Source organism: Ceratotherium simum, chromosome 15 (assembly GCF_057802395.1).
Source record: "Ceratotherium simum simum isolate JZ-2026a chromosome 15, ASM5780239v1, whole genome shotgun sequence".
NCBI lineage: Eukaryota > Metazoa > Chordata > Mammalia > Perissodactyla > Rhinocerotidae > Ceratotherium > Ceratotherium simum.
In genome coordinates this window covers 27,258,713-27,286,660 of record NC_141914.1, presented here as the reverse complement: position 1 = coordinate 27,286,660, position 27,948 = coordinate 27,258,713, and the positions used below count along the sequence as shown (strand labels likewise).

General features: G+C 38.9%; 1 protein-coding gene across 3 annotated transcripts; it reads left to right on the top strand.

Annotated features, from left to right (window-relative positions):
* The first annotated feature begins 100 nt into the window (after positions 1–100).
* Positions 101–26,644, top strand: TFRC (transferrin receptor). 3 transcript variants are annotated; one of them, XM_087439779.1, is made up of 19 exons: positions 101–119; positions 5,449–5,510; positions 6,132–6,342; positions 6,880–7,093; positions 8,524–8,673; positions 9,068–9,173; positions 10,730–10,843; positions 11,456–11,554; positions 11,939–12,078; positions 13,565–13,722; positions 14,471–14,590; positions 15,870–15,955; positions 16,442–16,505; positions 17,594–17,661; positions 18,593–18,651; positions 19,146–19,227; positions 21,037–21,258; positions 22,166–22,306; positions 23,714–26,644. In XM_087439779.1, the coding sequence occupies exons 2-19, from the start codon at positions 5,475–5,477 to the stop codon at positions 23,954–23,956; spliced, it is 2,313 nt and encodes a 770-aa protein (XP_087295905.1). In that variant the 5' UTR covers positions 101–119; positions 5,449–5,474; the 3' UTR covers positions 23,957–26,644. The 3 variants fall into 3 exon arrangements, with proteins under 3 accessions (XP_087295905.1, XP_087295904.1, XP_087295906.1); XM_087439778.1 differs by lacking the exon at positions 101–119 and adding an exon at positions 127–189; XM_087439780.1 differs by lacking the exons at positions 101–119; positions 6,132–6,342; positions 6,880–7,093.
* Positions 26,645–27,948: the final 1,304 nt, after the last annotated feature.

The following is a 27,948-nucleotide window of genomic DNA, read 5'->3' as shown; positions in this document are numbered from 1 at the left end:
TCCTTCTGAGTGCATGCGCAACCCTCCCCCAGGCCTCTTCATCGCTGCACGTAGCGGAAGTGACGCAAGTGGGAGGGGTCGGGAGAGGCTCCACCTGGCAACGAGCTCGGCCGCTCGAGGTAGTGTGCTTGCGAAGGCGTCTGCGTCGGTTGGTGGCGGCTTGGGTACGGGTGGACGGGAGAGTCGCCTGTGAGTGACGCGCCGCTGTTAGAACCCCGCCGACCCTCCTGTCCTCCCTTCCGCCTGCAGGGCTGGTCCGAGCGGTCTCCACTGCGGCCCCCTTGGGAGCTGTCCAGCAGCCCAGGGGCGCCTCCGGGTGGGGTGGCCGGGATGGAGCGGGGCCCGCCTGCCGGCGGGGAAGGGGCCGCGGCGGCGCGAGGAGCGGGCTGTAGGTGCAGGGGGTGGAGCCGCGGCGCGGACAGCGGCTGCCCTTCCTTCTCTGCCTGTCTGCGCCCTCCTGGGCTCGGTGGCGGGCGGCGAATGGTTTCTCTGGTAGGATTCTGAGGGCGAGATGAGGGCCACGCGGCTGTCGCTCTGCGCCCCGCCATTCTGCTTCCGGCTCCTCAGGCCACCTCCATCCCTTGTTCTTGCCAGCTGGCCCTTATTAAAAATGCAGGTCCTGCTGGGACAGCCTTAGGCCGCGGGCTCGGGAGCGAGGCGTCCGCGCCGGGCGAGCCGCGCTGCTGCCGCATTGGCGGGCCTGCGAGAGCACGTGGCCGCTGCGGGGAGCGTCCCTACAGCTCTCAGGTGCATGGGTCACCTTGAGCTCCTAGCCCTTCGCTTCCTCGGGTCCTGCTCGCGCCCAGGTCTCTTCACCGCTGACAGGGACCAGCTGTCCTCGATTCGGTTACGAGTGTGTCCTGGCATTTAGATGGGGGTTCTGTAAGCTGTACATTTGAGCGCGAGTAGGACCTGATCTTTCATGCCACCCGTTGGCCTTGTGTGTGGGTTCTCAGTTTTCCCAAGTCAGAAGCGGACTGAACGCTGCCGGTGTTCACATTAAGAATATTCGGACTGCTAGGCTCTCCTCACTGTAAAATGGGAGACCATATGAATAAGACTGATGCTTTGTAACAGCTGTGGTTTAGAGGCTAAAAGCTATTGAAAATTAGCGATATGGTCAAAGGGCTGTGCTCTCTTGACAAACGCCTTAGAGGCCCATGGTGTCACTGTTTCTGGTGGTCAGCTCTCGGTCAGCTCTCTTAAGGTGGTAGTGGGGAGAATGGGTAAGAAAATGTTTTTGTGACTTGACTCTTTTCGGTTAACATTTTCACTTTGTTCGCTGCTTGTAGTGACCTTGGTTATACTAGGGAACTCGGTTGCTGCTGCTTTTCCTGTTTTTGTCTTTTTTTTTTTTAGGGGGAGTAGGAGCAGGATTGAAGTAGGAAATAGTTGTCTTGTTACAGAAGTATTCGCATACCTGATACCTTTATTCTAGGCTTAGATAGGAATTTGCAATACTAGATGCTGATTCTTTGTCTCTGAGCTGGGGAGTTTTGACTTTATTGACAAAGACGTTTAAGGTGATTTCCAGTTTTCTACTGTGAAAATTAAGTTTAGACTATCTAAAGTACTTGTTGGTCCTGCTGCTTTTTCCCTCAGTTTTGGATTATAGTAAACTCAGTGTGCCTCACAAGAAAATCCAGAGTTAAAAAATTTTTGTTGTTGATATGAAATATTTTCCAAAGTCTGTATATAGCATAGCACCCTTTAACTTTTCTTTGCTTGAGTGTTCTTGTCAAGTAATGGTGGGCTTCTAGCCTGTGCTGAAGACTGTTGAATAAGGAGGAACAACTTGGCTAACTCTGTCCGAAGGCGAGGCAGTTATTTGCCTCTGATAATGTACTTACCTATAATGGTTCTCAGCTAGATTTGAATCAGACAACAAAGAAAGCTAGTTAAAAATGATCCTCTGAGGCCTTTTGGAACTCTTCTGTGGGGGTGCCGTCTGTCTGCTCGCCCAGATGAGCACTACATGAAAAGGCATGAATAGGCTGCCGTAACTTCAAGGGCTCCTGACCTTCAAGTTGGGCAGTCTTCTTTCAGAAAGCTGAATGGAAATGAAGATTCCGCTTGTTTTCCTTGACTTCCTCCACTACCTTTTCATTTTAGGCCCATAAAGTTAGACTCTTAAAGCTAGGGAAGACCTTGATTGTCTCTTTAGAAGTCATTCTGTGTATACACAAGTATGATTTCTAAGGGCCCTGCAGAAGTTTTGTAAGTTCACGTAATCTTTTCATTTTCACCTGCAAATCCATAGTTGCCTGGGGAAATAGTTTGCAAAAGGGATATCTGTAACCAGTTGTTTGAGAGAGTATTTCAGGATAAACCAGAACAGTGGCAGGGATGGGAAAAGATTCCAGGTCCAGGGTTTTCATTATATTCTTTTTTGTATCATTTCCAAATGATATGAAAAATGAACCTCATATACATTAAGCGTGCCCCAATACCGTTAAGAAATAAAATATCTTTACTCTTTGTTAATTACTACATAATTCCATGTCAAGTATTATAGGGAAATTAGTCAGAGAAGTTCTTGGAGGTGGCCCTTGAGCTGAGCCTGGAAGAGATGAGTAGGACTTCAAGAAGAGAGGAAGAATGTTACTGGGTAAAGGCAGGGGTTATAGTCTGTCTTATTTTGAAGAAAATAGGGGGCAGTGAATTATTAGGTAGTGAAGGTCTCTAGAACCAAACCTCAGAAGCAGGTAGAGGAACTTCTTTTTATGTGAGCTCCAAGGACTTGAAACTGTGGCCTGTTTTCTAAATTGAAGTGGACTTGTCAGTAGTAACAAACAAGTGGCTTATTCTTATTTTAGGTAATATGGAGCAGAAGCTTTGGGTATGGTATACATAGGTGAAAGTGTATTTTGGTACCTGATTCCCCTTGCTTAGCTGTATGTATTGTATACAGACCCCTGGTTTTGAGACACCCCAAAGTAGCTTAAGACCTCAAGATAATTACTGTATTTTAAAAAGTTAAAGAGAAATTAATGCCACATTTCAAGAAAGTAGGCATAAGGTGATTTGAATTTTAAACAAGTTTGGGGCTGTAGTCTAGTATCTTTGCCTGCCTCCTGTCTTCCATCCTATGGCTCAGTTAAAGACATTTCAGATCCTCTTTCAATTTTGTGTTCTATTTTGCTTACTTTAATTTTCATTGTTAATGTGAGAAACTGAATAGTTTTTCCAATCATCATTGAGAACACCAAAATATACAAGGTGCTAATGTGAATAAAAATCAAGGTAATGTTTGGTTTGTCTCTTGTGATAGGTAATCGTCATTGGTGGTGACATCTTGAAATAAGCCCAGTAAGATTTGTTTGGCCTTTAGATGTGGTCTTTTAACAGACCTGCCTATTTGTAGAAGGATAGTGTTATTACAACTGGTATGAAAAGTTTCTCTTCCATGCTTTTAGAGCATATAAATTAGAGTAATTTCGGTTGGAAGAAGAAAATTCATTAAGGAGTTCTCTTAAATAGAAAGCTTTATTCCGTAAGGTCATTTTGAAAGAATGTCTCAAATTTGTTGTATATAAAACTTCAGGAATAACTTTTTTGGATATCATTGAATTCTCGTTTTCTTCACAGATATGGGGTTACATGATGAGGTTAAAATGGGAATTGCCTGGGTCACAATTTTTTTCCTCTGACTTGATTTCTTTTATGTTATAGTCTTAATTTTGTGTCTGGGGATTGAAATAGAAATAACATAAATCTGTTTTCTCAGTAAAAAATGTACTTAGATTTTAATTATACAAAATCATAATTACATATTCTATTATCTACCTGTTTCTGCAGGCTTGCAGTTACTCAATCTCCTCATTTATTTAAATTTCTTTATTTAGATCATTTATTTAAATATGCTGTCACTTTAGTCTTAAAATTAATTTAAAACTAGAAACCTTGATGAATGGCTGGTTCAGATGAGTATTAAACTTGTGAGCTGCTTTTTCCTAGAAAAGGGTGGTTCATATTGGTTCAGGGTGGGGTCTTCTAGTTCTGGCTCTAGAGATTGGGTTTGTACGGTTCTGGTGCAGTGAGTGATAAGCTTTTTCTACCAGATGAGACAAGAGATTGTGCTTCTAAGAATATGATCTATTGCTTATTGGCGCTGGTCTTTAAAGCTTGGGAATTAAAAAAACAATTTTTTTTGTTAGTAGGTTTTTGATAAGGAGACTTTTCTAATGCCAGTTTATATAATGTCTTTTGTTTTATAATCTGCATATGTCTTATAGCTTGCTTTGTGCCATGTGGGTGTTAAATGTGCTGTAAGTGTACTTGTAATGTGGGAAAAGCCTTAAAATAGATAGTATGAAATAAATGTCCATTTTATACATTTCAACATAATCACTTTCAAGTGTCTAGATGTACTCAAACCAAATTAGTTAGAAAATCTAGATTTCAGTTAATACCTGTGCTTTAACTTAACATAGGACTCTTGATTATAGTGGTGTATTTTGCTTTGAAAAAAGTTGATTAATCTCTGGAGATGAGAGCACAATTTCTATAACCCAATAACCCATTGAATTTCATTTTTAGATTATCAGTTTTCAGCCTTGAACAAGTCGTTTAACTTCTCAGATAATTGGCCTCTTCATCTGTAAAATAGCATACTCTGTGTTTTTGTTTATTCTTTTTGCATCAAAGATCTATCAAATCATTTGTAGGAACTGTTCATTTTAATCAGAAGGATCAGGTTTTTTTCTCCTTTTCTATTGGAGATGCTTTATTACTGGTGTATGTAACATGACCAGTCTTGACTTAATTTTATTCTAGTTTGAGTTTGCTTTTTCTCAGGTGCTAGTCTATTGTTTTTTTGTATTTGTCCCTTTTCTTTGCCTACTAAATTCAGTTACTTAAATCTGCTTACCATGGATGACATTTTAACTAGTTTTCCCCACATTTTTAATTTTGAAAAATTTCAAGCCTACAGGAAAAATTGAAATAATAGTACAGTGTATATCCAAGTACTCTTTACCTAGTGTCACCAATTGTTAACAGTTTGCCACATTTGCTTTTTTAAACTGAACTATTTGAAAATAAGTTACAGACATCAGGACATTTCATCCTTAAATTCTTCGCCAATAATATCCTAAGAAAAAGGGTGTTCTCCTCCAAAAACACAATACCATTATCACACCACCCAAATCTAACATTGATAAAATACTGTTATCCAGTAGATAGTCTATATTCAAATTCATTATTTCTCCCAATAATGTCCTTCAAGCTGCCCCCACCCCACCTCAATTCAGGATCTAATCAAGGATCACGCTAAATATAGTTGTCATGTAAACTAAATATCTTGGTTAAAGACCCTTTCTAGAAAGATGATCATATATTTTAAAGTAAATTTGATATATAATAATTAATCTAGCATGGTAATGAAAAGCCCTCACTAATCTGATGCAGTGGTATCTAACTCATTATATTTATTCTCTTTTTTAATAGTAGGCTCGTCAGCGTGGCAGTTCAGAATGATGGATCAAGCCAGATCAGCATTCTCTAACTTGGTAAGATATTTTAAGTTGTATTTCTCTGTCACCAGTTTGCAAGAATGTGAAGTATACAAGAATGACTTTCTCCCAGTAAGCCTGAAATCATACTCAAAGGTATGATTGGGTATTCATTTACATTTGAAGTGGTGTCTTGAGGCGAACTGATCCCACAAAGGAAGGGTATATTCAGTCTTCAGTAGAGCCACTTATGGAAAATCTTGTAAGAAGTTTCAGGGTAATTTGGGCATGGTAGAGAGGGACAGCCAAGCAGATAAGATGAACTCAAGAAAGCACTGATCTGGGCTGGCCCCGTGACTTAGCGGTTAAGTGCGCGTGCTCCGCTGCTGGCGACCCGGGTTCGGATCCCCGGCGCACACCGACGCACCGCTTCTCCGGCCGTGCTGAGGCCACGTCCCACATACAGCAACTAGAAGGCTGTGCAACTATGACTTACAACTATCTACTGGGGCTTTGGGGGAAAAAAATAAATAAATAAAAATTCAAAAAAAAAAAAAAGAAAGCACTGATCAGACTATCCCAGTAGACATACATAACTGACCAAACTTTTTGTAAATATTCCTATTAGCTTTCTTCTCCTTTGTAATGCTTTCTTTTTCTCTTTTTTAAAAATCTCAGTTTGGTGGAGCACCATTGTCATACACCCGATTTAGTCTGGCTCGGCAAGTAGATGGCGATAACAGTCATGTGGAGATGAAACTAGCTGTAGATGAAGAAGAAAATGTTGACAATAACATGAGCAGTAATCACACCAGTGTCACAAAACCGAAAAGGTTTAATGGATCTTTCTGCTATGCGATTATCGCTGTAATCATCTTTTTCTTGATTGGTAAGAGTGGCCATTCAAAACTTAAATGTTTCTTGTCACCAACTCTAGAAGTCTGTTAATTCAGCTCAGCAAACATTTATTCTGTACCTTTTCATGTGCTATTGTGCCCAGCACTAGGAATACAATGATGCCTAAGATTCTATACCTGCCTTTGAGTTTAGCCTGGTGGGAGAAGAGAGACACATAAATCATTTTAGTGTAGTGTGCAAATGTTATACTAGAAATAATGCATAGGATATTTGTGCCATAGAAGCTCGGCCTGAGTATTCAAGGAAAGCTTCTGGGAAGAAAAAGTACCTTTGCGAAGAAAAAGTACCTTTGCAAAGCAAAGGTAACTGTTTAAAATGAAGTTATTATATAATTTATTATATTGAATGGTTTAAAATATACAAAACTGAAATGCATGATTTACTTTCAGACTGCTTACTACTTGATTAAAACAAGTATTTTCAAGGCTTATCTGAAAGTATTAATTCCTATAGAAATAGATTATAAAGGAAATTCTGTGAGTTCATCTCTGAAACTTTTTATCCTTAGGATTTATGATTGGCTACTTGGGCTATTGTAAACGTGCTGAACCAAAAGCTGGATGTGAGAGGCCTGCAGACAGAGAGTCCCCAGAGACAGAGGAAACAGAACCTCCCGAAACAGAAGAGTACTTCCCTGAGACACCCTCTCGCTTGTTTTGGACAGACCTCAAAGCAATGCTGTCAGAGAGGCTGACTGCCACAGAGTTCACCAGCACTATCAAGTAAGCTCGAGCTGCTTCACTGGTTCAGCCTCAGTACCTAAGCAAATACTGATTATTAGGTACAGTGAAACAAAACCAAGGTGACAGTCTGGAGGGAAGGCTTTTTATTTCATTTTTTTTATTTTTTATTTTTTTAAACAATTTATTTATTTATTTTTCCCCCAAAGCCCCAGTAGATAGTTGCATGTCATAGCTGCACATCCTTCTAGTTGCCGTATGTGGGACGCAGCCTCAGCATGGCTGGAGAAGCGGTGCGTCAGTGCACGCCCGGGATCCGAACCCTGGGCTGCCAGCAGTGGAGCGCGAGCACTTAACCGCTAAGCCACGGGGCCGGCCCAGGGAAGGCTTTTTAGAGTAGGGGAGACTACACGTGTTTGGTTAGAGGGTAAGGAGTCAGTGAAGAATTTAAACTATGTTGATAGGAAAAAAGTTAGAACTTTTGTAGGGATGCTCCTTTTTGTTAAAAAAAATTCCACAGGTCTTTGATCTTCTTGTCATCTGGTTCCTTGTAGCTTGTTGTCAGACTTTCTTCTGCTCTGATTTTCCATCTTAACCTCTTGTAAGTCATGCTGAGCTTTGCTACTATTCACAAGGGCATCAGTAACTATCTTCATCCTCTAGATCAGGACTGACTTGACTGTCCAATGTCATATGTCTCTAGTATTCCTTGATTTCTTCAGTTCTCCTTCATTGATCCATCACCTAAGAAGTGTCTTTAAGGTTTCTGCCCTTAGATTTTTAAGATCTTCCTTAGACACATATTTAACTCTGTAAAGAATAAATACATCTTTTACCTTTTGCTAGCTTCCTATAGTTTCAATGGTACAGTAATCCTTTTAGTCTTAGATTAGAAATCTTGACATTTTTACTTCATCTAGTGAATACTTTTGTGTATACTATATACCAGGCATTATGGGTAAAATGAGTGTATAGTCTACCAAAAAAAAAAAGATAGCTAATATGATGTGTATATTTACAAAGAGCCGTGGGAGATCAGAACAAGGAGCACTTTTGCTTCCAGAGGATTCAAAATACTTCAAAGTAGGTGAAAATTGAAGCGGCACATCTTGAGTTCACCAACAGTAGTACTATACTTCATTTTGCTTACAACAGATCTCCTGGAAGCTACTCATTTCCCCTAAAACTACCCTAGGCAGATATGTTGTATGGAGATGGGGCTCTTGAAGGAATGCTTTACAGTGGAAAAGAGATTTTGACAAGTTTGAAGTCATGAATTCCTCCAGACATTGGGCATACTTTTTTTTTTCTTCTAAGTTTGTATCTGGTCAATCCAGAAATTTTGAATCACAGTTAATTTATCTTAATTATAATGGATAGTATTGAGTTATGCTTTTAAAACAGATATTTGAGTTCACTGTTTATTTTAAATTAAACTTTAGTTCATTTAACAGTGACTTTTTTTCCTCCAGGTGGCTGAATGGAAATTCTTATGTTCCTCGTGAGGCTGGATCTCAAAAAGATGACAGCCTTGCTTTTCTCATTGAAAATCGATTCCGTGAATTTAAACTCAGCAAAGTGTGGCATGATGAGCATTTTGTTAAGATTCAGGTCAAAGGCAGGTATGTTGAAAGATGGTAAGCTTAGAGAAGTAGCTATTTTTAGGTGTCTAAATATAGCAAAGACTTGAAAAATAAATAATGAAGTCAAATAGTAAATGTATTAAAGCCATTTAATTTTTTTCCCCAAGCTTGGCCTTAGCTTCATTTTTTTTTTTTTTTTTTTTAAATTTTATTTATTCATTTTTTTCCCCCCAAAGCCCCAGTAGATAGTTGTATGTCATAGGTTCGCCTCCTTCTAGTTGCTATACGTGGGACTCGGCCTCGGGTTGGACGGAGAAGTGGTGCCTTGGGGCGTGCCCGGGATCCGAACCCGGGCCGCCAGCATCAGAGCGCGCGCACTTAACCGCTAAGCCACGGAGCCGGCCCAGCTTCATTTTAACTTAATCTTTTTTAGCAATGCTCAAAACTCGGTGACCACGGTGAATGGGAGCGGTGAGATGTTATCCGTGGTGGAGAATCCCGTGGGCTACGTGGCATATAGTAAGGCTACGACAGTTACTGTAAGTAAGGCAACACAGTGCATGACTTTTTTCCCCTGCTGAATAGCTCAGAAACTCATTGTCTTCACTATTCTTGTAAAGTGTAGCTGATCACGAGATATTCTTATTCTCAACCCTCCTGTGCCACAGTAAAAACAAAATCCCAAGTCCTCATCTTGGTTGGCAAGACCCTAAGTAATTCTGCTGCTCTCCTCTCACCCTGCCCTGGCTGTTCTCACCTTCCTGCTATTCCTCAAACATGCTCCCACCCCAAGGCCTTTCCCTTTGCATGGACCACTCTTCCTATAAATATCAACAGGGCTTGTTCCCTCTCTTTGTGCAAGTCTCTTCTCCAGTGTTACTTCTGTCAGAAAGTCTTCTTTGATTATCTTATGAAAAATGTCCTTCGTCTAATCACTTCCCCTTCTGCTTTATTTTTCTTCATAGTACTTAACAGCACCCAACATTATTCATTTGTTTCCATACTAGAATGTAAGCTACATGAAGGGCTAGGGGTTGCTTTCATTTACTGCCGTGTCCCAGAGCCTTGGACAGTGCCTGACACGTGGCAGTATTTGCTGGATGAATGCGTATATCAGACTTCCCTTATGTGGATGTAAATAGGCATAAATAACCATCTTGGCTGGAGTCTAGTCTTAGCTTGATTGTTTAATGCTTGATCTTTTAAAATTTAGGCAAATATGGCCAAATTACTATAGAAATTAAAAAATAGCTAGCTAGATAGGTGCATCTAGGTCTTTTAGCTTAAAAACCACATATTTATATGTTGGGGGTCTATGTAGTAGATGCTTTCTGAGTCAGATGAAGTTTTACGGTTATTTTTGGTCTTCCTGGTTACCTGTTCTGTGTCACTTTCCCTGGCTCCCTACATGCCAGGGGTTTGGAGGTGGATTGTTCTGTTAAAGAACATTGAGGATTTTAGTTCACCTGCAAGCTTTCTATATTTAGACATTTGGTTGTTAATGTCAGTTTATAGCTATACATTGAACTCTAAAAGAGTTTAGGAACATTATGATGACAATTTATATAAACATCTAAAAGTTGATCTCTGCAATCCCTTTATTGTAATAGATAGTGTTTAACAGTTTTTGGACAGATTTATTATCAGAACTTTCTGTTAAGACCTATTCCTATGTATATCTTCAATTATCTGGGGTTCAAGTGTGGAAACATGTAATTGGTGCTGCCAAGGCTAGCCTACAATATTTCTATTGGTATATGTCTCTGTGTTTAACATATCCTATTATCCTTTCTCTTCCCCCAAAATATCTGAAGCAACGTAAAATAGATTAAATGTAAATAGATCAGTGAAACTTAGATTAGAAGCAGCATGAGATAATGAAAGACATGAATATAGGAGGCCAGAGACCTCGACTTCACTCCTGACAGCCCTGACGAGTTTGGCTGTGGAGCTCGCATATGTCCTTTCTAGGCCTTGACCTCCTTTTTTTCCTCTTGATTTTCTTTCTTGGTTTGATCTGTAAAACTGTTCTGTCTCAGACTCTATGGCTGTTCTAATACCATAATGTTTATTAAATCTAATGTCTTTCTTCCAGGGACAACTGGTCCATGCTAATTTTGGCACTAAAAAAGACTTTGAGGATTTAAGGACTCCTGTGAATGGATCTTTAGTGATTGTTAGAGCAGGGAAAATCCCTTTTGCTGAAAAGGTGAGTGGGAGTTATTAAACACATTGGTATCACGTCATTCTGCAGTTAAATGGTATTGTTAATTTTCTTACATTCTGAAAACCAGCAATGTTAAACTCTCATACCTGTTAATATAATTTAATTTATTAAACTGCTCAACAAATCAAATAAGTTCCAATTATCTAAAGTTATAGGATACTTCAAAACTATGGCATATCCACGTGGAGTATTTTGCTGCCATTGTCTTTCAGTGAAAATGAAGTAATCAGAAATGCGTAAGTGAAATTGTTTCTATGTAACTGAGCTTTATGTACGTATAGAATTCAGTTACAACTTTGTTTTATTTATAAAAAGGAAAATTAAAATTCAAACCTACACAAGGGACTAGAATGGAGCATATCAAGGCAGTAGTTGTCCTGGATGAGCTTTTTATTATTTCCCTTATCTTTTAAACTTTCCTTAGTGACTTTTAAGGCAAATATTTTTTCTAAACATATAAGCTATTTGAAACATTTGGGAATATTGGTGTAGTCCCCTGTAACCCTTTGTCTTTTAGCATAAAGTCCAGTATGTATTCTTCTAATTTTGTGTGATTAGGTCTTCATTTTTTGAGCTTTACATGTTTTTCTTTAGGTTGCAAATGCTGAAAGTTTAAATGCAACTGGTGTCTTGATATACATGGACCAGACTAAATTTCCCATTGTTGATGCAGAGCTTCCACTCTTTGGACATGTGAGTTCTTATTTCTTGAGTAAATGAGTTTTAGGGTTTTCCAAATTATTGCTAGATTCTATCTATATTAGTAGAAATAGAACTGTGCCTTCCTTAAATACACTCCTTTTCTGGAAGAGTTTTAACGGTAAGAAGAAGGTGGATTACATGACTTTGAGACTTAGTTAATGTTATTGCTAGAAGTACTTTATCAGTAGTGTCTTGAATTGAGAATTTGGCATATGCCGTATAAAAACAAGAGTCACATATCATAGAGCCACTCAGACTTTCAGACTTCAAGGTGCTAAACTAAGCTTGGGATATAGCCTCGTACTGAATCTAAAGCTTATATGGACCTTCTTACACAAGTGCCTGATAGAGCTAATTGCTTTTTTGTTTTACTAGGCTCATCTGGGAACAGGTGACCCTTATACACCTGGATTCCCGTCTTTCAATCACACACAGTTTCCACCATCGCAGTCATCAGGTTTGCCCAAGATACCTGTCCAAACAATTTCTAGAGCCGGTGCAGAAAAGCTGTTTGAGTAAGTTCTTATTTGAAAGCTGTCTTGCAGGGTGAGGTTTTATGTTTAGGGGAGGAATAATCTGTTTAAGTTGATTTGATGAAATCTTAAAACAATTGGCTATAATTTTTCACATTTGGGACATTTTGGAGATTGATAGCTGTTAACTAGGTGTAGATAAAAATGAAATTCATCCTCCATAAAATGATTTTAATAATAGACATTGGATTTATAACTCAGAAAGTCCTGGTTCAATTCACCTAGTGAATTCCTTGTGTAATATTCCTGGCATAGCTTCTGCTTGAGTACTTCCCATTGTAAAGCACTTTGTTGCCTATGGCAGCCCATTCAGTTATTGGAGATCTGTCAGAATTCATGTTGAGCTGAAATCTTATTCCCTGTAACGCTCATTAGTTCTAGATTTTTTTAGCAACAGAACCATTCAAGTTTCCTTGTCTGTAGATTAAATATCCTCAGTTCTCCTGATAGTTTCTAGGTGCTTTATAGTCATGATTAGTCCTTCTGGATATCCTCTCTAGTGTATTAGTATCCCTCTTTAAAAATAGAACCCAGTCTGATTAGAGTACATGTCATTAATTTTTATCTTGATCTGGACATATTTCCCACCTGGTATTGGCGTAGGATATAGATCTAGTTTCAGATACTTAATGTGAGCATTTATTTGCTGTGTGACATAGAACAAGTTACTCTAACCCCACTGATCATGTTTCTTTGACTTAATTGGATAGCTAAAATATATTCTACTTAATAGGGTAGGGTGATTGGTCTCAAATGAGGAACATCTACATGTAAGGACTTTATAAAATATTATGTGACTATTAATAATGCTGTCTGAGGCGTTTGTAATAGGTGATTCTTTTTGACTCACACCAAACTTAAAATCAGCTGATTCTTCCCACCACCTACAAGTCTTTCCTAACCTGTGAAGCCAGCGCCTTATCTCATCCTTGTGTAGTGGGGGGTAATAATGTTTTGACATATTTATGTAAGTAAGCCCCGTCAGAGCAGTCATTGTTTGGATAACACATGAGGAATTAGATAGGGGAAGATACCTAACTAACAGTGGCATGAGAATATTCTTTTATAACTGAGATAAGAATATATGCTACCCTTGTTAGTGGAGAGAGTTAGGAAACATGAAAATATATTAATGAACTTTTTATATAAGAACTTATTTCTGAGTCTGTCTTGGTATCTATTTTAAATGTAAACTATAGCTATATCTCTTGCAGAGAGGAGACAACAGATGAGAATAGGGAAAGAAATTTTTTGAAAACATTGCTTAAACTGGGAAGTAACTCATGGTTTTCAAATGACTGCCTGCAGATCAGAGTAAGATGTAAAGGTTTGGCCACAAGGGAGTCAATTTTATGTGTTCTCTTTATCTGTTCTCTTAACCTAGAACTTTACTGGACAGTAAGGAGGACTGATTCTATAAACCTGGGGGACGTAACTCAAAACTCTGATCTCTGTTTTCTACTTGTAGAAATATGGAAGGAGAGTGTCCTTCTTCTTGGAAAACAGACTCTTCGTGTAGGCTGGTATCCTCAGGGAATGGGAATGTGAAGCTCATGGTGAACAATGTGCTGAAAGAGATAAGAATTTTTAATGTCTTCGGAGTTCTTAAAGGCTTTGAAGATCCAGGTAAAGACCATTGTTTTTTGTTTGTTTTTCTGTTTTCCTCGCTGCTTCTTGAGGATGTGGCCAGAAGAGGGAATGCAGGAAGGCTGGCTTGGCTTGGTTTCATGAAATGCTAAATCTTGTTTGTTCTAAATGTTCTAAAGTGAACTGTTGAGGTATCAGTTTTATTGGGAAGTAATAAGGCCCTTGGAAATCAACTTGTCAAAAACTGGCCGTTATGAGTAGAAAATCTCTTAAGTTATTGAATATACCAGCGGTAAGCAAATTTCTTCTTAAGGGGGCAGATTATAAATATTTTGTGGGACATAACAGTCTCTGTTGCAGCTATTCAACTTTGGCATTGTAACACAAAAACACCATAGACAGTAGGTAATGAATGGGCATGAGGGCTATAGTTTGCTAATCCCTGGAATAGGCAATCTATCTAAATGCAATCAAATAGTCATGTCATTTACTAAGGAAAGCCCTTGGACTTCAATTGCTTATTAAACAATTAGCACAAATAAGTAGTCAGTGAGTAAACTTAATGGTAATGTAGAAAAAAAGCATAAGTTCTAAAGAGATTAGTGTTGTCGTGTGAATTTTTAATCCTTGGAGTCCTAAGTCAGAACCAAAGTAAGGCTCTCTTATCCTTAATACATGTACTACATTTTTACCCTTCTACTAACTTGCTTATCTAGACTTCAACATTAGAAAACAGTTTAAAAACTGATTGTGTGATTTGTCCCTTTTTTTTTTTTTTTTTTTTAAGATCGCTATGTTGTAATAGGGGCCCAAAGGGATGCCTGGGGTCCTGGAGCTGCAAAGTCCAGTGTAGGAACAGCTCTCCTATTGGAGCTTGCACGAATCTTCTCTGATATGGTCTTAAAAGGTAGAGTACAAATTTTGAGAACTTGAACATCTATGTGCTGTATATAGTTCTAAATGCTATGATAGGCTTTGCTTGCTTTTGACTATATTCTTATGGTTCACTCGTGCTGGACCCTGGGTTTTTAAGTACAAAGCACATTGTCTTTTGTTGTATCTGCCTTTGGCTTTGAAACTGCTTCCATGCAGTGTCTTCATTGTACTGAGAATCATTAATTTCTTTGACACAATGGAAAATGTTATATTGGGGGCCCTAATTCTTAGTTTGACATATCTAGAATGATACGGCAAATCTAACATGGTACTGAAGGAATCTGTTTGAAAGGAAGCAGTGGCATACCTCTGTACCAATGTTCCACAGTGTTGTTATAAAATTATAATGTATAATTTTATATATTATATTTATAAGTATAATATGGAATATATATTTGATAAATTTATAATGTGTTTATATATATTTATATATTATATAAAGGCTTTCTTTCAAGCCTTTCTCCCATAGTACTTGGCCACTCCTCTACACCCACGCCCACACATGTGCAAACCCCCATCACATTGTTGAATCTTTGGGTCATAGGGTAAGTTGTAGTGCCTAACTTTTATACAAAAATACAGTAATGCAGAAAAATACATACCCAGAGAAGGGGGAAGGATGGATGGCAGTGGTACATATAGCCCCAAAGAAGATACATATCATACTTACACTGTGATTGCAAATATCTCTTGGTCCAGAAGTTAAGGGACTCAAAGAATGGAGTTGAAAAAGTGACTTTCAGTAAGCTAGTCCTACTATGTACTTGAAATGTTATTATTATTTTTTTTTTTTGGTGAGGAAGACCAGCTCTGAGCTAACGTCCAGTGCCAATCCTCCTCTTTTTGCTGAGGAAGACTGGCGCTGGGCTAACATCCGTGCCCATCTTCCTCCACTTTATATGGGACGCCGTCATAGCATGGCTTGATGGGGGAGGTGTGTTGGTGCGCTCCCGGGATCTGAACCTGCGATCCCTAGGCCGCTGCAGCGGAGCGCACTTAACTGCTACGCAACTGGGCCGGCGCCTGTACTTGACCTCTTATTTGAGATCAAATAATCTCCTATCCTGTTCTTTGTAGATTACTTTTAAAATTTATTCGTATTCCTTTTTTCGTTCCTTCACCTGGGGACTCAAAGGAAAAGAAATATTGTTGAATCTGCTGTCTTGAATTAGAAGTTTCTGATTTCATCTTAAGTCAGTTGCTGCCTATAACCTTTCCCAAGATAAAGCTGACTTTTTGTTTTCTTTTAGGTGGGTTTAAGCCCAGCAGAAGCGTTGTCTTTGCCAGCTGGAGTGCTGGAGACTTTGGAGCTATTGGTGCCACTGAATGGCTAGAGGTATTGTCATATATCTTCCATACCCACAATGTGCACCCAAACTTGTATTTGCTTAATTTGTTCTCCAGAAATCATGCTCTTTTAGATTTGATTATATCATTTTTGCCTTTGTATATTTAGTCTCAGTAGAATCTAAATTTAAAAAGAGATTCCTAATAATAGCTACTTTCAGGCTGGGCCGGTGGCGTAGAGGTTAAGTGCGTGTGCACCGTTGCGGCGGCCTAGGGTTCGAATCCCAGGCGCGCACTGACGCTCGCTTGTCAAGCCATCCTGTGGCGGTGTCCCATATAAAGTGGAGGAGGATGGGCACAGATGTTAGCCCAGGGCCGGTCTTCCTTAGCAAAAAGAGGAGGGTTGGCAATAGATGTTAGCTCAGGGCTAACTTTCTTCACCAAAAAGAAAAAAAAAAAATAATAATAATAGCTACTCTCTGTCATAATTAGACTAATATATATTAGTACATTAGTATTTTTCCTTCTCTTCTAGGGATACCTTTCCTCCTTGCATTTAAAGGCTTTCACTTACATTAATCTGGATAAAGCTGTTCTTGGTAAGTATCATTTTCATTAGCTGCTTTTGAATTCAGGTAAACTACTTATAAAACAGCAGAAGAAAGCTTTCTAAAGCAGCGGTTGTTATATTTTACAATTTACATTGGCCATACCCAGCTTGAAAGATTGACTTAGCTTTCTCCTAATAGTCCAGTAAGTTATAGAATGGGCGCAGATTGCCTTCTCTAGAGCAGTGGTTCTGAAGGCGGGCCCCAGATCAGCAGCATCAGGATCACCTGGGAACTGTTAGAAATGCAAAATTTCAAGGCCTCCACCAGACCTTTGAGTCAGGAACTGGAGCATAGGTCCAGCAAACTGTTTTTTGGGGTTTTTTTTTGTTTTTTTTCTGTGAGGAAGATCAGCCCTGAGCTAACATCTCTTGCCAATCCTCCTCTTTCTGCTGAGGAAGATTGGCCCTGGGCTAACATCCGTGCCCATCTTCCTCTCCAGCAAACTGTTTTAACAAGCACAACAGGTGATTCTGATGCACTAAAGTTTGCGAACCACTAGTCTGGACAATATTTTAGACCAGAATGGTACTTCTAGAGACCAATTCACATCTTGCTAGCTTGTGGCATCATGGATAGAAATACCAGATAATTAAACTGCTAAAAGAGTTAGAATGTTATTAAAAGTGTAGATGTAGCCATTGGATGAACTGAGAATGGTGAAATGTCTACCTGGGGAAGAAAAAGGAAGGAATTACAATTAAACGAAATCATCATTAGATTAGTCATCATTGCTGTTTACCTACACAGCAGAATGTATTGAATACAGCAAGCTTACTATAGCTAGCAGATGACTGCCCTAACATGAGTGAACCAATAAGGTACCATAAAACAAATCATTAACATTAAAGTATACAAACGCAAGGAGTAAGAGCTTCAGTTGAGTCAAATTGAGGTTAGCAGTCACTAAAGAACTTGACTTGTAAATCACTTTTTTTTTCTATTTCATTAAGAGGATAGTTGTATATGCCACTGATCTAGGTTATTGTCTTCCAGTTGGTCAAGTGCTTTTAGTTGTAGAAGTAGTGTGAAAATTGCTTGACTAGAGATGGGGTAATGTTAAAATAATCTCTTTGCAGGTACCGAGAACTTCAAGGTTTCTGCCAGCCCACTGTTGTATTCGCTTATTGAGAAAACGATGCAAGAAGTGAGTGTATACCTAATTACAAAATTATATAACTTAATTTTTTGTCTAATTTGCTTAAGATGAAAAAAGTTGATTTTTAAACCATTGTAAGTAACCAATAGCAGAAATTTAGAATAAATTCTATATCAGCATTATTTAAGTCATGCTCTTGGCTTATTTGCCCCCAGCCTATTGAACCATGTGAAGTGAGGGAGGTGGTATATGAAGGGCTCTGATCTCAAACAATATGTAGTCTGTTTAGGAATGTTTAGCAGAATTCCATGAGACCTTAGCTGTAGAGTAGATGCCCACAGGGGCTTGACTATAGAGTCAGAATGTTAAGGAAGATTTGAATGGACTTGAACTATACCTAACACTTAAATAAAAGGCCAGATGAAATATTCATTGAATAAAGACAGACGTGTGAATGCCCATAGTTTTGAATGAGAGAGGAACAAGATTTGCCTAATGGGATTAGAGACTATATATTGGAGTGGTTAAAGTTGGAGGGAAATAAGAGTCAGAGAACTTGACTTGATCCCATGGGAAACTGGGGATTACTGTAGGGTCTCCAACAAGGCAGTAATGTGTTTGCAGGTTAGGCTGGCAGTAGTAGAAAATGTGCTAGAAGGAAGAAACCGTAAACCATACAGGCATATCATGAAGGCTAGAGAGGGCTTTTAAAATTATGGTTAAGCCACCTTTAAGATGTCAATTAAGAAGGAAAACATTTTTTTCTCACCACAACTAAAGGAACTAACAGCACAGCCTAGTAGGAGTAACTTCAGCAATTTGAGATCATTTTAATTTTCTTAAAGAAATTTTTTTCAAGAAGATAAAATAAAACTTTTATATTTTTTATAAATGTTTATAGAGAGAAACATGTTAGTGACTAGCCTGAATAAGTTCAGAAAGGTTCGTTTTAGTGATACACTAATTTCTTATTTTACAGGTGAAACATCCCATTACTGGGTTGTCTCTATATCGGGACAGCAACTGGATCAACAAAGTGTAAGCTGAGAAAAGTGAATCAGCGGCTAATAGAAAAGCAGAATCACCGAGTAGCGCTGACTATGTTAGGGGGAGATCTAAACCTAACCTTGCAGTGAGCTTACCTATACCTAGAGAGATTCAGTGTAAGAGTTTATTTGGGGGGCTGGCCCAGTGACATAGTGGTTAAGTTCACACGTTCCACTTTGGCAGCCTGGCATTCACATGTTTGGATCCCGGGCGTGGACATATGCACCGCTTGTCAAGCCATGCTGTGGCAGGCGTCCCACATATAAAGTGGAGGAAGATGGGCACGGATGTTAGTCCAGGGCCAATCTTCTGCAGCGAAAAGAGGAAGATTGACAACAGATGTTAGCTCAGTGCTAGTCTTCCTCACACACACACACACACATACACACACACAAAGAATTTATTTGGGGTAAGGGTAGGGTTGCATGGTAGCACAGTCTTTTCTTTAGAAAACTTTCTAAAGACACATCTTGCTTTCCTTGCAGTGAAAAACTTTCCTTTGATAATGCTGCATTCCCTTTCCTTGCATATTCTGGAATCCCAGCAGTTTCTTTCTGTTTTTGTGAGGTGAGTCTGAAGAACTCTAAAGTGTTGTATCTTAGATCTTCTTTCATCAGTTACGAGACCAAGTTTCCTGGAGTGCTTAACATGTTTTAAAAAGTTATACATATGCAGTTGTTGCATGCTCCTTTATAATCAGTCTTAATATAGAATTATCTCAGTGAGCTTAATTAGTCTTTGAATTTATTTCCTAAAACTTCTTCAATTAAGTATGATGAATTTTTATAAAAAGGCTATATTTTGGACAGTGCGGTTATAGAATATTTCCATCAAACAAAAAGTTCTACTGGACAATGCTGTTCTCGATACCTGTTGAAATGTGGTTCTAGATCTTTGTCCACAGGTGTTAGTCTCTTAAGCAGGGATTATGGGTAAAAGCACAAAAACCAAACAGAGGTAAGATTGTTATGAGACAGAACTTTGAACTGACCAAGTTGTAGGAAAACAAGATTGGCTTGGTACAGGAGCCAACTAGAAGGCACTGAAAGCCAAGCATAATCAACAGAATCATGAAGGCTTCTGTGCTGAAGTGCCAGAGAGTTGGGAAACCAGCCCTGTAGCAGGCTCTTCTGAGGGGTGAAGAGATCCTAAAGTTAGTATAGGGGGTCAGGATGGAAGCTGTTGACTTTGGCCTCTAATTCATGGTCCAGTAGAGGCCAGTTCGTTACTAGACTTCTTAACGTTGGGTGTTTTAGCCTGGGACTAGGATGGGAAAGGTCTGAAGTGAGGGAATGATGAAAGATCTGGATTTGGAGATTAATATAGCTGGAATTCCCTTGACCTTCTGCTAGAGCAGCAGTACGAATAGTAGTGAAATAGGCGGTCATGGGGCTGGCCGGTGGCGTAGCAGTTAAGTGCGCGCGCTCCGCTGCAGCGGCCCGGGGTTCACATCCCAGGCGTGCACCGCCACACCGTTTGTCAACCCATACTGTGGTGGCGTCCCATATAAAGTGGAGGCAGATGGGCACGGATGTTAGCTCAGGGCCGGTCTTCCTAAGCAAAAAGAGGAGGAGTGGCAACAGATGTTAGCTCAGGGCTAATCTTCCTCACGAAAAAAAAAAAAGAGCGTGAAATAGGTGGTCATGATATCTATCTAGTACATTAGGAAGAACCGAGTGTTGGGTCCTATGGTTGAGGAAGTTTACCTTCAGAAGTCATGTTTTTTAAAAACTTCTTAATGGCTTCTTAGATGTCAAAAACCTAGCAGTGCTGGTTCGGAGGTACAGGTAATACAGAAATGTACAGTCTAAAAGTAAAGGATTGTCAGTGACATTGTCACCAAGGACAATGGTAGGGAATAGAGTTGAAGAAATAGTTACGCAAGTTGTCTAGGGAAGGTAGAGAGAAGTTCTTGTGAGCATCAAACGTTAGAAAGGTAATGTGTATGAATAGATCTAGTGCTGCATGATTGGGAAGAAGGTAAATTTTAATCTAAGAGTAACACTTCATATTGAAGGTACTTTTGATGCATGCCTTCCTCTTTCCTCGTTAATGTGGACCGAACTTCCCAGAGAAGAGGACAAGGATATAACCTCAAAGAATTTGACTATAAATCTGTTCAGGGTATGTAATGTGATAGAACAGGGATTCTATAGAACCTAGAAGAAAGTAGTCATTCTAGGAGAAGGTTAGGTTGAAAGGAAGTAGCAAAAATGGTATCTTCTTAAAGTAGTAGATTTGAGATAAAATTGGAGTAGGAATATATTAGAAGCAAGGGAACAATTGCAGTTACTGTTACCTTGATGGTGAAGCTGGAATGTGAGGCTCCTACTCCTATAACCCACCTGAATACATTAACCTAGCTTTGTTTTCCAGGACAAAGATTATCCTTATTTGGGTACTACCATGGATACCTATGAAGTACTGAATCAGCATGTTCCTCAGTTGAGCAAAATGGCACGTGCAGCAGCAGAAGTAGCTGGTCAGCTCATAATTAAACTTACCTATGATGTTGAATTGAACCTGAACTACGAGATGTATAATGACAAAATACTTTCATTTGTGAAGGATGTGAACCAGTTCAGAGCAGACATAAAGGTGAGCACTAATTAAAATCAAGTTCTTACTGAAGTATTAAGCAGTTTGAAGAATGATGTTTAGCCGTTCCTGGGAAAGGACATGATTGGTAGCCGAAGTACAGTTTAAAGTGAACTAAGGTATAATTTTGCTTAGAATCCATAACTCATTTGAAAGGGAAGTTGAAAGGCTGTGAGTGATACATCTAGGATAGACCACAGCAAGTATTTCTGAATCTAGAACTGTGTTAAGTTTTCTGTCATTCATGTATTTCAGGCAACCCGTCGAGAGATAGGACTCAGAGAATATAAAGATCTCAACCATGACTTTGAACCTATGAGTTTGGGCCATATGCCTGTCAGAGATGACACAGATGGAGAGAGAATATAGCCAATAGTTGCAATCTTATTTGGTAGGATACAGGATACTAGACATATCCTGTAGGTCTAGTATTCAAACTTTTGATAAAATCAAATTGTAACTCATCAAGAAATGGGACTTACCACATGGAAATAACTAAATTCTGAAGTTCGTTGAACCACAGTGTTTGAAGTTTTCCTGCATAGGGAAATTGAACTGGAAATAATATACTACACAGGATTATATACTTTTACCAGGATTATATACTTTTACCAAGTACATTAAGTTAAATTTCTTGATGAGGATGATTTTCTTAGGAGGCTAAGAATGGATAATTGTACTGTCTGCTGGGTTTAAGTATGAGTGTATTACTATAGTTTGTAGAGCTTGGAAACGAACCTCCTGTGCAAGGTGCTTAAGTCTAGCTTTCTGAGTCTGGAACTTGTCTGTGAGTCACCTCCCTTTATCAGAATCATCTCAGTTGCTACACCTCAATTAGGAAGGTATATAGAATAACATCCTTAGAAATATAACGTCTAATAGTGAATTTAATGTCTTTCTGCTTCAGGAGTTGGGTCTGAATCTACAGTGGCTGTATTCTGCTCGTGGAGACTTTTTCCGTGCAACTTCCAGACTAACAACAGATTACAAGAATGCTGAGAGAGCAAACAGATTTGTCATGAGGGAAATCAATGACCGTATCATGAAAGTAAGTAAACTCTTAGAAAAGGAGGGACTAGAGTATGTTAATTTTTAATTGGTAAATCTTGCATTTCTTTTTTTTTTTAATAGAGTTTATTTATTTATTATTTTTATTTATTTATTTATTTATTTTTTCCCCCAAAGCCTCAGTAGATAGATGTATGTCATAGCTGCACATCCTTTTAGTTGCTGTATGTGGGATGCGGCCTCAGCATGCCCAGACAAGCGGTGCGTTGGCGCGCGCCCGGGATCTGAACCCGGGCCGCCAGCAGCAGAGCACGCGCACTTAACCGCTAAGCCACAGGGCCGGCCCAAATCTTGCATTTCTAAAAAGTAGGGTAATAACTCCAGAAGCCTAGAATGTTTTGCTGCTTTAGAATTCACAGATTTTGACTTTTAACTTATTTATTAGCAAGATCTAGAACCAGCACATCTAAACTGGAAATACAAGAGACATTTGACCTAGTATTAATTTTGTTAGGTCAAATGTTTTAAAGTTAAAACATTTTTTTTTGTGTGTGAGGAAGATTAGCCCTGAGCTAACATCCGATGCCAATCCTCCTCTTTTTTTGCTGAGAAAGATTGGGCCTGGGCTAACATCCATGCCCATTTTCCTCTACTTTATATGGGTCACTGCCACAGCATGGCTTGACAAGTGGTGCGTTGGTGCACGCCTGGGATCGGAACCTGCGAACCCCGGGCCGCCGAAGTGGAGGACTCACACTTAACTGCTATGCCAACCAGGCCGGCCCTTGAAAACATTTTTAAGAAGAGATCATTAGTAATTTTTTAGCTGTTATTTGCTCTGTATTTCTGCTGTCTAACTCAACCCTTAACTGCTTTTATCTTAGTCTACTTGGAAGAAGCATAGACTTTTTTACAGTGGAAAACTTGTAAGCCTTCCATATATATATTCTAACCCAAAAAAACCCCAATACAGTTAGTTCACTTTTACAAAGGAATTGATAGTTTGTTTTACAGTTTTAATGTTAGAATATTAGTATCCTGGTTTTCAACATACTTTTTTTTTTTTTTAAGGAAGATTGGCCCTGCACTAACATCTGTTGCCAATCTGCCTCGTTTTCTTTTTTTTCCTCCCCAAAGCCCCAGTACATAGTTGTGTATCATAGTTGTAGAGTGGTAGCTCTTCTATGTGGGACGCGGCCTCAGCGTGGCTTGATGGGCAGTGAGTAGGACCGCACCCAGGATCCAAACCGGTGAACCCCTAGGCAGCCGAAGCAGAGCGCGTGACCTTAACCATTAGGCCACCGGGCCAGCCCCTCAACCTTCTTAAATCCAGGGAAATTTTAACATTTGAAGTGGGAGAATGACAGTTGCTTTACTATATCAGGTCCTTTCCTCATAAGAAAAGTCATGGCATTGTGTCAGCTCTCCTGTATGTTTTGTTTTGTAGGTGGAATATCACTTCCTCTCACCCTACGTATCTCCGAGAGAGTCTCCTTTCCGACATATCTTCTGGGGCTCTGGCTCTCACACTCTGTCAGCTTTACTAGAGCACCTGAAGCTGCGTCAGAAAAATAGTGGTGCTTTTAATGAAACACTGTTGAGAAACCAGTTGGCTCTAGCAACTTGGACTATTCAGGGAGCTGCAAATGCCCTCTCTGGTGACATCTGGGACATTGACAATGAGTTTTAAATGTGGCACCCATAACTTATGTAAGAACGTCAGGGTAGTGTGGTTTTTAGACTTGTGCTGGTTGTGCTACATTTTCAGTAGAGCTACTAAACCTCATATTGTTATAATTCTACCCAGTCATTTTGGTACTGCTACATGTTTTTAGGCAGCAGCTTTTAATACAGGGTAGGTACCTGCACTTCAAGTTAAAGTGAATAACCACTTAAAAACCTTCACGATAGAATATTTTCTCTGTGATCATTTCTAGAGTTTTAAGTGTTTTGTAATAGTAACTGCCTCTTGCCTGTTACAGTTATGAAAAAGTCAGAGCCAGTTACGTGAACTATTGCTCTAAATCCTGAGGACATGAACTGGTATCTTTTGAGTGGGAGGAGGAAGGTGATATTTGCTGAAGGTTAAGTGTTAGCTCAGTGTGTTCCTCCATCCTCATTTGATGCTAGATAGGAGATAACCGGGTTGTAAGACCTTATTCTCCAAGTGAGATATATTCCTTTCTTTAAGGATTTAGCTGGTTTCCACATTCCTGCATGCAACAGTTAACTTCCAGAAGAGATGGGACTTGTTTTCTTGCCAGTGAGATCTGAAATAGAGGTCCTACAGCTGGATAAAATGAGATTCAACTGTTTATCGCAGGAGTAAGGCCTTATTGTGTTAACCTCAAGGTCATATATGAAAAGAGGAGACCAGAAGCCAAAGACTTAGTATATTTTCTTTTCCTCTGTCCCCTGCCCCATAAGCCTTTGTTTACTTTTTTGTTGTTTTTATTTTTTCCAAAGTATTTTGAAAGAGAACCAGTTTTAGATGTTTAATTTCAAACTCAGTTTGTCAGACTTTAAAGAACACACTGCCAAATTTTGGCCAAAGTGTTAATTTTTTTGGAAAAGCTTTCTATCATTTTGGCACTGAGATATTTATTGTTTATTTATCAGTGACAGAGTTCACTATAAATGGTGTTTTTTTTATAGAAGATAATTATCGGAAGCAGTGCCTTCCATAATTATGACAGTTATACTGTCGTTTTTTTTTAATAAAAGCAGCATCTGCTAATAAAACCCAATAGATACTGGAAGTTTTGCATTTATGGTCAACACTTGAGAGTTTTAGAAAACAGCGGCAAGCCAAATAAAATTATAAAGCTCTCAGTATTGGAGAAGATGAAATTTAATGAGGGGTTGCTAATCAAGTTAGACTTCTGTTTAGCCAACCAGATCAAAATGGCAGTTCTCCTAAATGCAATGAATTGTGACCAAGTTATAAATTACAGGCTGTGATAGTACTCATATGTTTTACAGCTCAGTTTATCCAAGGTGTAACTTGAATTCAAATTTTGCAAAATTTCCAGTACCTTTGTCACAAACCTACTCACATTATCGGGAGCAGTGTCTTCCATAATGTATAAAGAACAAGGTAGTTTTTGCCTACCACAGTGTCTATATCGGAGACAGTGATCTCCATATGTTACACTAAGGGTGTACATAATTATCGGGAACAGTGTTTCCCATAATTTTCTTCATGCAATGACATCTTCAAGGCTTGAAGATCGTTAGTATCTAACATGTATTCCCAGCTCCCTATAATTCTCTAGTTTTAGTTGCAGAAGCATTTGTGGTCATTAAGCATTTGGTGGGTAAATTCAACCACTGTAAAATAAAATTACTTCCTTCAAGATTCTTTGTTTTTAAACTTAACACAGTGTTTGTTGTATTTGTGGTTTCTCCAGGTCTTCTGTTTAGCAGGATAGTAGCATACATTTATAATGTTTGCTGTTGACAAATGAATTTAACTTTATCCCCTTATTTGCATGTTAGCTTCTATAAACATAGTTATACAAGTTTGAATCCAAAATTGACCTTTTAGCTTAAAGCAGGGGAAACTTGCATGGGAGGTTTGGGGGGAGGGGGGAGCGAAGGGTTTTGGGAGGCAAAGCTTGCAAAAGGACCTGTGATCATGTCTACCTACCTGTTAGTATATGGTGATCGTAAGTTAAATGTAGATGTGAACAAATAAGTTTGAGGCTACATGAGTAAAGACTTTATTTTCTAGTACTTAGTGTTACTTACCTAAGTTAAAATAGATCTAGATTAGCCTCACTGAATTGTTTCACTACTCACAATCTATTTAGTCTTCACAGTGTTTTATCTTGAACTGATGTTGAGTGCAGCTAAGTGAAAAGGTCATAGCTGGGATTCCTGGTTTGGTATCATGCTTCATCGTACTTTAATGAAAGCTGAGTGACTTCAAGGCATAATATGAATAATGGGCATATATTTTACAGCAGTAAATCTCTTCAAAAAACTCTTTTCTATGGTTAGTGTTATTAACAATCAAATGAGCCATTAAGTGGTAAGAGACTTATATTCTTGAATGAAATGTTTATCTGACTAGTGACAACCTGCTAGTCTTCAGATTTTTTATGGCTGTAGATATCATGTGCTTTTTGAAGGTAAAGGATAAAATGAGTGAGCTCTGTCATGATTCACTATTCTAGAACTTGCATGACCTTTACTGTGTTTCCTCTTTGAATGTTCTTAAATTTTAGTTGGCTGAAGTTGGCTTATTAGACCTGCCAACCTATTGCTCTGCTGTATCTTTGTAAACAAGTGATATGCCCTTATAGTTGTATACAATCTGGTATGTGCGACAATGTGGAGATTTCTTATCTGATTTAATAAAGTGATTGAACACTGAGTTGTCATTTTTTTAATAGATTTTATTTTTTTAGAGCAGTTTTAGTTTCACAGAAAAATTGAGCAGAAAGTACAGAGAGTTCCATATATTCCCTGCCTCCACACCCCACTCCCAGCTTCCTGCACTGTCAGCATCGCCTGCCAGAGTACATTTGTTACAATTGATGAAAGCTACACTGACACATCATTATCATCTGAAGTCCATAGTTTACATTAAGATTCACTCTTGGTGTTGTACATTCTGTGGGTTTGGACGAACGTGTGATGGCATGTATCCACCATTATCATGATACAGAAGGGCTTTACTACCCTGAAAATCCTCTGTGCTCTGCCTCTTAATCCTCCCTGCTAACTTCTGGCAACCACTGATCTTTTTACTGTCTCCATAGGTTTGCCTTTTCTAGAATGTCATGTAGTTGGAATCATACAGTATGTAGCCTTTTCAGATTGGCTTCTTTCACTTTGTAATATGCATTTAAGCTTCCTCCATGTCTTTTCATGGCTTGATAACTCATTTCCTTTTAGTGCTGAATAATATTCTGTTGTCTGGATGTAGCACAGTTTATTTATCCATTCACTTACTGAAGGACATCTTCGTTGCTTTCAGCTCACTTGGGTAATACCAAGGAGCACAATTGCTGAATCATATGGTCAGAGTATATTTAGTTCTATAAGAAATTGCCAAACTCTTCCAAAGTGGTTGCGCTGTTTTGCATTCCCACTAGCAATGAAGGAGAATTTCTGTTGCTCCACATCCTTATCAGCATTGGTGGTGTCATTGTTTTGGATTTTGGCCATTCTAACAGCCCTTTATCAGATATATGTTTTACAAATATATTTTCCCAGTTGGTAGCTTGTTTTCTCGTTCTCTTGACAGTGTCTTGCAGAGCAGATAAGTCCAACTTAAATCACTTCTTTCTTTCATAGATTGTGCCTTTGGTGTTGTATCTAAAAAGTCATCACCAAATCCATTGTCATCTAGATTTTCTCCTACGTTGTCTTTTAGGAGTTTTACAGTTTTGCGTTTTACATTAAGGTCTATGAACCATTTTGAGTTAATTTTTGTAAAGGGTATATGGTCTGTGTCTAGATTTGTTTTTTTGCATGTAGATGTCCAATTGGTCATTGGTTTTTGTTAAGAATATTCTAGCAGGACTGTCCCCCCAAAAATATGTGAGCTACCCACGTAATTGTAAATGCCCTTGTAGCCACATTAAAAACTAAAACAGGTGAAATTAATTTTAGTGTATTTAACTCAGTATATCCAAAATACTATCATTTCAACATATACACATTAAAAATCAC